The following is a 12,054-nucleotide window of genomic DNA, read 5'->3' as shown; positions in this document are numbered from 1 at the left end:
AAATAGTCATAAAGAGAGACATTTGCAGCATGAACATGTAGTGGGCATAAGGAAGACCATTTATTGATATGTGAAATGTCTATGGAAGAAAAATTGGAGTCACTATTAATGCATTCTAATGATCACTGTATACATGGCATGCCTTTACTATTAAATTTAGATTTAAACACAGCCTATGAAATCCCAGTGTGTAACTTCCCTACTCTTTATCTTGAGCTCTGAGATTCTCCAGCTTTACAAGGCTTGAGTGTCTTCACTCAAATTACACAGATCTTTGTCTGACACTTAGAATAGGAACTTATTAAGTGCTATGAAGCCATTGATTAAACAAGGGCACAAGTACCTTCTTGAAACAGATTTTACTTTTTTGAATCCTACTGAAAGACAATGTGCCCTAAGAAATGAACCAATTTTCTCACAAGTCTGAGCTTGTTTTCAAATCAAAGGAACAGGCCAAGAAGATCCCATTAAGGCCCTATCAATTCTTTGTTTTGATTTAATGTCAAGAAGCAAGGCTGGCAAGATAAGACCAGCAGAACTCTTCAAATTTAAACATCAAGTCATCAATTTCTATTCTAACACACTGCCTATGATTTAAAATTTAACTATAGTCACTAATCATCTATTTAAAAAATATACCCACTTTGGAATAAATCATGACAATTTCAAATTCTTATCAAGAACATTATCTACATAAATTGTGCATTAACATTGTATCAAAACATCTTATTTCTAATTGTTTTCAAATCATGAAAAACTTATAATTTTTATTTTCTACTTCCGGTAATATTTTATAATTTCTTGAATCAAAAAGACCTTAACTATAGAACCACTTAAAAGTCCACATTCTCAAGGCTATATAAAAATCATTCTTTTGAATTAGATTTGTGTCAAAATAAAACTAAATGAAATTTCAAGTATACAGTGTGTTCACTGTGAATGGAAAAATTCCATACCGATTCATGTCATATTTCTGGGGTATCCAAATGAATTGGCTGGCCACTCAGAACCATGTTCCATTTCTCTTTTAGACAGTATTAAAATTTTTTATTTTTGTCAATACAATAAGCCTAAGAATCTACAGTCTCAAAATCTTGGAATAAGAAGAGTTTCAGTTTCAGTGGTAATTCACATGTGGCTTCCAGTTGCAGGCAATCATACATACCAAACCAGAGTTGAGGTACACGAACACCCTTCCTTCCTCCCTGATGGCACTCTGCATGGGAGCTCCCACGAGGAGGTCTGAGAAGCCATCTGCGTTGAGGTCCACAGCACAGACAGATGCTCCAAAGTATGAGCCAAGCTGTCCCAAAGTAAATCATACCCAGTCATTGAGAAAAAGGCAAGTACTTAAAAAAGCCCCTGGTATACCAAAGGTAGAGATATATTACCTTTTTACCTTTCATTTCATGTAAGATATTTAGCTCTTTTGCATCAATGCTGAATATATATGCCTGCAAAATTAGAGAAAGAATTAGGGAAGTTTATACTAATATCAAAGTTTCTCTTTAAAAAAAGCAACTTATTTGAAGAGCAATTTTTCATAACATGTAGTTGTTCAAATATAAAAAAGTGTAGTTTCAAAATTTTTATAAAAACATTTTAGGGGCTGGGATTGTGGCTCAGCAGTGGAGTGGAGTGCTTGCCTAGCACATGTGAGGCCCTGGGTTTGATCCTCAGCACCCATAAAAATAAATAAATAAATAAATAAATAAATAAATAAATAAATAAATAAAAACATTTTAGCTACAAGAAAAAGTTTAGGAATCCATTTTCACATTAATGTGCCTCACTTAAAAAAAAGTGACCCCAGAAATTATCTTACTGATCCCATAGAAGGAACAGAAAATATTGTTTGCCTCATTGTTCAAAGCTAAGACTCAGAAAAACTGAGTGAGCAATGTTCACATAGTTATGAAGCAAAAATAAATCAAAATAACATTTTCTTCTTTCTTCTGGTCTTAGCAAAGGACATGTAGCTGACTCCCATTTCTTTTGGATAAATGTTAACCAGTAAATGTATTCCCTGGACAGCTTTCAAGAACTTTATATTACAAACTATTTACTTATGAGAAAAGCCTCATTTAACTTACATAATTTTCTTTAAAGATTTTCTGCTAGATTTCTTCTAAAACCATCTCTCTTTCCCAAATCCCATTAATGCAATATACTGTTCATCATTTCTAATCTTTTATTCCTTAGAATTTTTGCAATTCCTCCTTTGATATCATATTGCCTCATGCAATTCAGTTGAAGCTTTTTGAAGAAATAAAGATAGAAATGGAATTCTTACTTTACCAATCTGCTCATGTTGAGGGGCTCCTCCAACTACCTCAGTAGTATGCTGACTCCGAAAGTGACCAGCTCCAACTGAGTATCCTTCAAGAAACAGGAGAAAGTACGAGGATCATCATTTATAGTGAGTTAAATAAACACTAATTCAGAGAATTAAATATGAGACCAAATTCAATACAACTATATTAAGCAGAACATTAAGAAGGCTTAGCATAATGCTGAATAAAACATTTATTATGTTTTAAGCAATTTTGATATATGTGTTATGAAACTAATAATATGGTTTATATTTTCAAGTTCTAGAAATTGAAAATATTATCTTCATATTTGGTTTGTTAGTCTCTGTTTAGAGATTAACTTCTGGGATTATAGCTGAATTACTGGAGAGGATATAAAACATTTTAAGCTTTGAATAATAATCTTCCTAAATTTCAGCCTTTACCATGAAATCTTCCTGCTGTGGTGATTTATAACACTAATGGTAAGATTTTTTATGTGATAAAAGGCGTAATATCCAATTGCATTTCTTATAATACTTCACAATATCCTTCAATCATAAGAAAATGACAAATTATTGGTGAATGGGTTTGAGAGTTAGTTACTACTTGTTTTATTGTAATTATTTCCAAGTATAAAATGCTCAAATTTGAAGCATATACAATTTAAGCAAATCTATTTTCTAAGAATCTACAGGAAAAGTATTTATTTTACTGTTATGGGAATTAACACCAGAACATTTTGCATTTCTGTAGAAACACAGATGATAAACTGTTCTACCACTGACTGATGAAATAATAACGAGCACTGGGAGAACAATGATAAAAATAGTTACGTTCTGGAAAATATCTAAGAACTCACGTAAGGCAAAGGTTAAGGAGCAATTTTTACATGATGCTTCATAATGTCACCCCTTATCCAAAATGCTGGTGACAGTACTGTTGGCTTTCATTTGGTCTTTCAAGAAACTGCTTTTACATTTTCATACATATGTTTAAGTGAGTTTACTCAGATACAAGTCTTACAAAAAGTTTCTGGGATATAGTGTGCACTCAGTTGAGACCACCTTTCGAATCACTTTACCTCATAAAAGTACAAGTCTGTTTCCAAAAGTGAATTGCAAAGTCACTTAATGTAGAGCCAGGAATTGTAGTCTAAGAACTCTAGCATGACAACTGGAGTCACCAATGTCAATGTAAAACATCAAGTTAACTAAAGTTTCATAGAATGTGTCCTTCAGAGAGTTTTTGAACAATTTTCCTTATTTGAACTTACTACTAACTTTAGGCATAGATAGAGTTTGTCAATTTTCACAGTACCTAAATAACTTCCAAATTTTACTTGATTGCCTTTGTCTAAAAATGCCTTGTATTTATTTGTAGTTATATTGTAGATAAAAAGAGAGCCAGTCCAATAAGATGATCCTGGGGCTCCCATCACAATTAAATCCTGTAAGAAAAAAAAATATCATCACTTGAAAGTTAAATGTTACCACCCAAAACCTCCTCCAGATATACAAGATTATAAGAATGAAGAGAATATATTTTTTAGAATGAATTTCTGAAATATGAACATTTTACCAAAAACATCAGAGGAAAGCCAAAGAAGCTAACAGATTTCCACCTAAAAGAATTTCAAAGAAGAAACACTGCAACTCTCACTTTACATTTATCAGTGGGCTTTAAAAAGCAAAGATAGAATCACTGAACACTAGAGTAAGCTTTGGAGAGAAAGGTAATGTGGTTTCTGTTAAAGAAAATTGAACATAATTCATTAATGCTCATTATGAAAATAATCATGTGCTGCCAGAGAATAAAAGCAAGACTTAATTTATTTCAATTTGCAAAAGACCACTGATGATTTCCTTCATGATGTTGGCTTAGGAAATAAATTAGTCCCCTGGAATTTGGGACTAAACAGGAATTGAGGCAAATTCCAACAGAAGGAAGGTGGACTATGTCTGGTATATTCTATTCTGAAACCTGCAGTGATCAAACTGATAAAGCATATTTCTAGATTTTACAATTGATCATGAAGTTTAAAAAGTCAACTTACATATAAACTAAAGACAGCAGTATAAGCATTTATTAATAGTTAACATGTCCAGAAATTGCTAGCCCAAAACTTGATACAGCCTGGTCTCCATGGAGTCAAAAAACATTTATGCACGCATAATAGACTTTTAAAAGAAACTGAGAGAGTTAGTGGTGAAGTATAACTGTGACCTATCATAGTACACCCTCAAATTTTAGAAGGAGAATAAGAGTTTGGGAATATATCTGATTTAGGAGGACATTATTAAACTCTTAAATTTCTTAACTATTATCATTTTAATTGAAAATCTTGGAATCACACTTCTTTCCCCTTAACTAGAACTTAAATACATGGATATACTCAATACCTAAGTTAATAAAACAAATAACTTGCTACTTTTGATTTTCATTAAATTCTAGATGAAAATAATATTCTTTAATACAAATCTTAATTGTTTTTTGTGTTATAGCCATCTAAATATGTATGAATATTTAGCAGTAAAAGTCAAGTTGTAATATAATTTAAGAGACATTATTAAGATGTTACAGAATTTTTACTTCAAAGCCTAACATTCCTCTAACTTTCTGAAGAATTAAAGGTCCAAAAGTAATCATTCATAATAGTTAATTTTTGAATTATTACCTCTGTATAAAAACTAGATATTCCAGCTTGACATGATGCAAAATTTTCTCCAAATTTTTTCACATAATCTAAAATGAGATACAAACAATTCAGTATTACATCTTAAGGTAAAAATATAACCCTCCATAATTTTTTTCTTGGAAATACTTACAAATATGCCTTTTAAATTCTACATTTCATACTACTTCATTAAAACTAATAGTAATTAATGTAATTTAAAAATCTCACAATCTTTTATTAACCTTTAAAATATCACCATGAAAGGTTAATAAAAACCCATCTCTTGGTACTTCTTCTTCATGGGAAGAAGATGAAGCATATGCTAGAAAATTTGTCAAGCAAGTACCTGAGGCAGAAGCAGGCATTGTAAATGAGCCCACATTCCACTTATAATTTCAAGGTGAGCATTATATTCTGATGTACATACACATACATGGTAAAATGGGTGCTTCATCAAATCAACACATCCATTCCCTCATAGGGACCTTTTGTGTGTGTGACTAAAGCAACCAAAATCCTTCTTCTTGGCAAAATTATAGGACATGCTATGCTATATTAAATATAGTCCTCATGCTGTATATTATAGATATCTGGATTCACTCACTAATGCAACTTTGTCTTTGTTTCCTAGATTATTCCCAGCTGAAACATTCAAGACCTGTAGGGAGATGGAAGGTGTCTAGCTAACAAAGCCCTCGTGAATGAATGCTTTCAGAATTCACGAAAGAGACACAGCTTTGCTTCTTCTGAAGAACTGACATAAGAACCTCTCTCTATGAAAAGAAGGATCAGGGAAACATCTTCTTTTTAGTTTTGATAACAGAAAAATTAAAGAAGCTGCTATGGCACTTATATTACCTTTTGCTGCTATGATTTTATCACTCTTTTCATATCTTACCTGATCCTGTACTCTACAATTTTAGGTATGGTTTTAGGTTTATGCCATCTTGAATTTTTTGGTAAAATGTGGCTAGATATATCTAAGCAAAACTAAAATTCTACCATGAAAATGTTTAAAAGTTTTTAAATCATAACAGACAACAGAGGTGTTACAGATGCTTAGACTGAGTTGTATAATAGAGAATATTTCTTTTTTATTTTATTGTGTCCACAGGTAAAATAGAAATATTTATAATATAAACTTCTCCATGATATCAAATTCCAGGAAGGAAAGATCTCAAATAGCTTCAGAATCAGTAACTGAAATAAGTACTTGGCCTACTAAGTTTTTCCTGTTAATACCAATTTTCTTTAGATGCTAGGTTTTTGGTTTTGTTTATTCAGTTAGAAAAATTGGAAATTGGCATTCAAATTTCTTGGTTTTTCCTGGTATTTCTTGGTTTTGTAAGGATGTATTTTTAGAGTTTTAGTTTTGTTGCAAATAACATTTTAAGAGTCTAATGCTCGACTGACTGAACTAGCCAGGTATCTACAGATACCATTTTAAATGGTCTGTTGACATTTGCCCCTCACTTTGTTTTCCACAGTTGTTATATTCTAGTTCTGTATGTAAAATACCTATAAGATAGAAATCCCACAGGAAAGATCTTTCACACTTAAGATCTTTCTCCTGCTGTTCAAGGAATACATATGAACTGGAGGGGAAAAAAGAAATGGTGAATGAGAAGGAAATGCTTACACTTATGCTTTGGATCCTTTTGATTACTGCTGGAAGCTAGAGGTAAAGCAAGAAACTACTCTTTTTTTCCAACCAGATTTTTAAAATGCAATTTTATAATTTAAAGTATTCAATATTTGCTGGGCATCATACTCACTTATAATGAATTAAAAATAAATTTAGTGCAAAAGTGGGTAATTACAAACTAGCTTCCATCATTTCTCAAATTGAACTGTAGAATTTCTTTTTCTAAAATCAAGAAATGCAATTGTGAAGACTAATGCTACCTTTTATTGGATAAAGTAAAGGAATACTTTGAACAGTTTAAAATACAACAAATAATTCAGAGACTTCCATCTTCCTTGCTAAACTTCCAAATCTGAAAATTAAAAAAAAAAAAATTGCTCACTTATTTCTCTTGATCTAGTTGATATCAAAATTATGCCTTACCTTGGTAACATGGAGCCATTCTCTTACTCAGTTCTGTTCGTAAATTAGAAGGCATTCCATAGCAAATACCAGTAGGGAGCTTATTTTCATTCCTGATGTAAAATACATTTTTCCATCTATGCCCACAAGCCTGATAAAATAAAAGTAGAACAAATTATGTGAAAATTGCATCCATGATATCTGATTTTAGAATTGATCAGTGGGCCAATTTCAATACCTACCACAATGGATCCATTCTCTCCTGGTTGTCTGGAAAGTGTGACACCCAACCACTGATTATCTCTCTCTTCCAAACAAGTCTTTCCACAAGGTTCTCCATGAGGGCTACCTAGAGCATTTGAACAGGAGTTTTTCCATTAGTTGTCTTAAAAACAATGTTATTGTACAAGAGCGGAGACAATAAATGTAGACACTCATTCCCAATGTTTTCCCTTCAACTGCTTCTCTCATCTTAAAATCAGTGCATAGTTTGGGGGTAAATGTGAGTCAACTCTGTGCTAACATATTGTCTCTCAAGCAAGAGAACAATAACCTCTTTTCTCATGAGAAGGAATTGTAAAAATTACCTCCAATTGGGAGAAGGGACAGGAAAGGGGAGAAAATGCAAAATGAACTTAACAAAATCATGCTACGTTTATATATAAACATACTAGAGTGAATTCCATATTTATGCATATGTATGAAGCACTAATCAAAAAATAAATACATAAGTGAAACGACAAGAAAAAGAAATGACCTCCAATTGATAGAGAGACAGCCTCAATGATATGGGTTGTGGGGAAGCCCACTTAAAAACCAGCATAGTTACCACAAACACAAATGCAGTGTTTGATACCTGGAAAAGACTTTGCGTTTTAGTTTTAATCATTTATCTAGTGAAATAAGCAACATTACCAGAGCACTTTGTAAAATGTTTCCTGTATGGTCCTCAGCAATTAAGACACAGTTTATTGAATCCGGAAAGTGATGACTGAGCATGCACAAAGTGGAACATACAATTAGCATACTAATAACGCATAGCAATTTAAAACAAACTGCTCTATGTTTCACATTTAGTGGAATGTGACTCATGTTTTCAATAAAGATAAAAAGACTTGGGAAGCTAGATTATTTTAAGTATTAAAAAAAAAACACCTTCCCAAGTCTTCCCAAGTCATCATTTAGGCAAATTCATAAATAGCTAGGGGCTCAAATCTAGATAAAATATGCATGTGCTGCTTCCTACTTCTAAACCATAAATAAAAAGTGATCTTTTTCAGTGATGATCTTTTTCATTTATTTGCATGACTTCATTTGTAGCTGGATCCTATTAGAACTTTTATCAAACTGATTCTAAATAAGTAATTTGAGGGAAGAATAAGATATAGTATTTTCTCCCTGCTTTCCTTTCCTCCCACTCCTCTCTCCTATCTTTCTTCCTTCTGTTCCTAATTTTAACACAGAACCTTCTTTGTCCACCTGAACCAGATTTTTTTTTTTTTTTTTTTTTTTTTTTACTTAATTGCATCTCTCTTAGTTGACTCTTGACAATTTTATTTCATCTGTGCTCAATTCCGATGGCAGGTAAATACATTAGGATAAATTTGAATACAGATGTGGGACTTGTGTTTGTTTACTTAATTTTAAACACTGTTACCAGGTACCAAGTTTTATACATCTATAGTGAAACTCTTTATATCCTTCTCTATATCATTAAATGTTTTCTCTAACCTTATTACCTTGACCCTTACTTACAACATCCAGGGCACACTTGGAATATCTACATAGATAAGGCTAATATTTTGGAAGAGAAACAATGTGCACTAAATCTCCTGGGTAGGAGAGATTTTGCAAGGGAAGCAATGGGAAGATATTTATGAGTACACTTGTGTGCCTCCAAAACATAATTCAGGAGAAATACTATCCTTAAGCACAGCTGAACTGAAGAAAGATTCCCAGCCATTCCTCCAGAGAGGCTGAGTCAGGGGTCCAGCTGAGGCCCTGGCTGCCCCAGGTGTTGTGATGGTCACGAACACTGTTAGAAGGGAATGCGGATCATGGTTTTCTGGCCAGGTTTCCTGGAGAATAATGACAACTCCCACTCATTGGTAATGGCTTCTAGTGGGGATTAAATGGAATGGAGACTAAGGACAGGCCTGGAAAAAGAACCCTGGGCAACCTAGCAATGTCTGCTTCTAGCACAGGAAGGAAGTCAAGCCTTCATAAAGCACAGGGTCCAGGAGGACACAGGTTTCTGTGGTCAATATAGGAACCGAAGGAAGGTAGGAAGGAAAGCAAGAGAGAGGTGAAGAGTGGGGAAGAGGGAAGTAGGGAGGAAAAAAAGAGAATGTTGAGTGGGTACGGTTTAACATAGGGGGTTATTAGGTCCACATGATGCCAAGCCAATAAAACCCAACTGAAAAAAGTTGGCAAAAAGAAATTTTAGTTTTCATCGTGATGCAGTTTTCAGTTTGACTTTTCACTAAAATCACCAGTTTTTATTTTTACTACTATCAAAGACATATAATCAACAGTCATAAGTAATTTGAGGAAAGAATAAGATTCATTAATTTTCTCCCTGCTTCCCTTTCCTCCCCCCTCCTCTCTCCCACCTTCCTTCTTTTCCTAATTTTAACAAAGAACCCTCTATGTCCACCTGAACCAGATTTTTTTTTTTTACTTAATTGCATCCCTCTTAGTTGACTCTTGACAATTTTATTTCATCTGTGCTCAATTCCATCTACCTGAGGTTGAAGTTCCTGTTATTTAACCCAATAAACATAGCCATGAATTTCCTCTCAGAAAATATCATTCATTTCTAAAATCAGACTCAACAGAGTTGATTTTCCTCCTGCTAATTCGCCTTTGTTAAGGACTGGGAAGGATGGAGGTCACAAATATGGTACATTTAATTGTTATGGACCAGGCTATAATGGGCAATGACCAAACAGATTCCATTTTACCCTGAGACTCCACATCATGTAATAAATGCTTCTCCCATGAGAACTTCCCTCCTCTGTACCCATCAATAATTGCTTAGCATAGCATGTCTGGCAACACAAAATGGCAATTCTTATACAATGTAAAATTGTTCTCTTTTTGGTTCCCTTTTCTTTAAATTTTTAATTTTAATTTATGAGTTTATATGTCAATTTTGGTACCAAACACATGTAGTCATGACAATACACCAATGTACATACATACACAAAACAAAGACATCCATAGCTTATTTTTCAAAACCTATTAGATTGAGAGCTAACCCTTGTAAATTGGCCTGTGAATGAATCAGAATGTAAAAGAAACCTTCATAGTTGGATAAAATAAGTCTGATCAGAAAAAACATATTAATCTAGGTGTGGCAGATTAAAATTATGAACTTAAAAAATATAGACTTTAAAAGCCTTCCTGGTCTCCATCCTGATGTGGTCCCTCTCATGGGAAGTGAAAATTGTTAAGTGACAAAGGCCAGTGCCCTATCCCTCCCTGAAGGAATTTCAGAAGATAGCAAGGGAGCCTGCTTTCATTGGTCTCCTAAGGAGAACCCCCTCAGTTGGGGTCCTGTTCTAAACCGGTTTTTCTGGTCTCTTGGATGGTGGCCACCAAAATCTTAGCCTGGAATTCTGAAAAAAATTTATCAGCTACACTGTCAACAGTTAAAAAACTTTTGGGTCACCTCCAATAGTTGGAAGTTATTCTGAAAACCCTTTTATTTTTGAAGTTTTCTGCGAATATCTGGGACTGATTGAGAGACAAAAGCCAAATTTCCTAGACAAAATGATGCTTTTACATACCTTAGAAATGATAATCCTATAAAACTCTAATTCTAATCTGCCCTCTATAGGAACTGATATTGTCTACTGTGCTGGCCACCTGGCCCAGTTCCTAAATGAAAGCAATTTCTAGAAGGCTTTTTTTTACCTTTAGCTTTTACTTTGGACACCTATTGACAGCCATTTACATTTCAATGCAAGCTTTCCAGAGCACAATTAAAACCTTTTTAACCATTTTTTTCCAGGTTGGTTTGGATTAGGTTTAAGGCTAACAATTAGGGCTGGGGTTGTGGATCAGTGGTAGAGCCCTCACCCAACACCTGGGAGGCCCTGAGTTTGATCCTTAGAACCACATAATAAATAAATTAATTAATTAAATAAAGGTACTGTGTCCAACTACAACTAAAAAAATGAATATTAAAAAATTTTAAAAAAAGAAATAAAAGGAAGGTGAGAGACAAGAATTTAACAAGGCACTGAGTGTGACTCAAGTCTGAAGGTGGTGGCAAGTCACTGATGGGTCAGGTCTGTAAAAATAAAAGGAAAGTGTCTCTCTAGGGCAAACACTTAAAATAATCTTAGAAACAAACTGAAAGCAAACTGAGGTAGAAATTAACACAAACCAAAAAGGGGACAAACAAAAACAAATAACAACCAAGACAAGTCAAAAATACAGGACAGACATTATCTCCTTCTTCGACTGGACCCCAATCTTCAGGCTGCCCTCACGGTGTATTTAGCAGAGTTCTCTGGGCCTTGACTAAGACCTCTTCAGGCTCAAGATCACCTTGGGCATTACAGTCAAGCACTTGATACAGTCAAGTGGATTGATAAACCCCCAAAGCAGAGCCCCTGACAATCAGGTGCTCAGAACGTCTAAGCAATTACAATCAAGTCAAAGGGAGAGAAGAAATGAGGTAGTTCCCAACACATGCAGTTCCATCCTCCTTCAAAGCCTCTGGATTTACAGATGTGGGCCACACCAGAGCTTTCATGGGCAGGCTCAAATGGGTCACCACAGGAGATCCAGACCCTCACAAAGCAGAGAGCTCTCACAACTAGAGAGGGCGGGAGCTCTGTCTGCTTCAGAGGATTTAGGACTCAGGTATGCCTGAGAGCCACAGCTTTGACTGAGGTGATCATTTTCCTAGGGCCTCCAAAGTGTTAAGGTGAGATTGCAATAAATCACTGAATTGATCTTAAAGCAGGAGACTGAACCTTTATTCACCAGCCAGTGGTCTGGATCCACTAGCTGGCAGGCCAAGGGTC

General features: G+C 34.3%; 1 protein-coding gene across 1 annotated transcript in view; it reads right to left on the bottom strand.

Moving 5' to 3' along the window:
- The window catches only part of Itga4 (integrin subunit alpha 4), an 84,243-nt gene that overhangs the window by 54,878 nt on the left and 17,311 nt on the right, over window positions 1-12,054 (bottom strand). The window contains exons 3-9 of the mRNA XM_046447237.2: window positions 7,258-7,364; window positions 7,037-7,166; window positions 4,969-5,036; window positions 3,612-3,741; window positions 2,294-2,379; window positions 1,392-1,454; window positions 1,166-1,303 (exon numbers count right to left, since the gene is read on the bottom strand). Coding sequence (XP_046303193.1) covers window positions 1,166-1,303; window positions 1,392-1,454; window positions 2,294-2,379; window positions 3,612-3,741; window positions 4,969-5,036; window positions 7,037-7,166; window positions 7,258-7,364 — 722 coding nt within the window. The remainder of the gene's footprint in view (window positions 1-1,165; window positions 1,304-1,391; window positions 1,455-2,293; window positions 2,380-3,611; window positions 3,742-4,968; window positions 5,037-7,036; window positions 7,167-7,257; window positions 7,365-12,054) is intronic.

This window comes from Marmota monax, unplaced genomic scaffold (assembly GCF_021218885.2).
Source record: "Marmota monax isolate L192 unplaced genomic scaffold, Marmota_monax_Labrador192_F-V1.1 WCK01_AAM20220418_F8-fsc00007, whole genome shotgun sequence".
Lineage (NCBI taxonomy): Eukaryota > Metazoa > Chordata > Mammalia > Rodentia > Sciuridae > Marmota > Marmota monax.
Note: the sequence above shows the minus strand (reverse complement) of the source record. Positions and strands in the feature narration are given on the sequence as shown.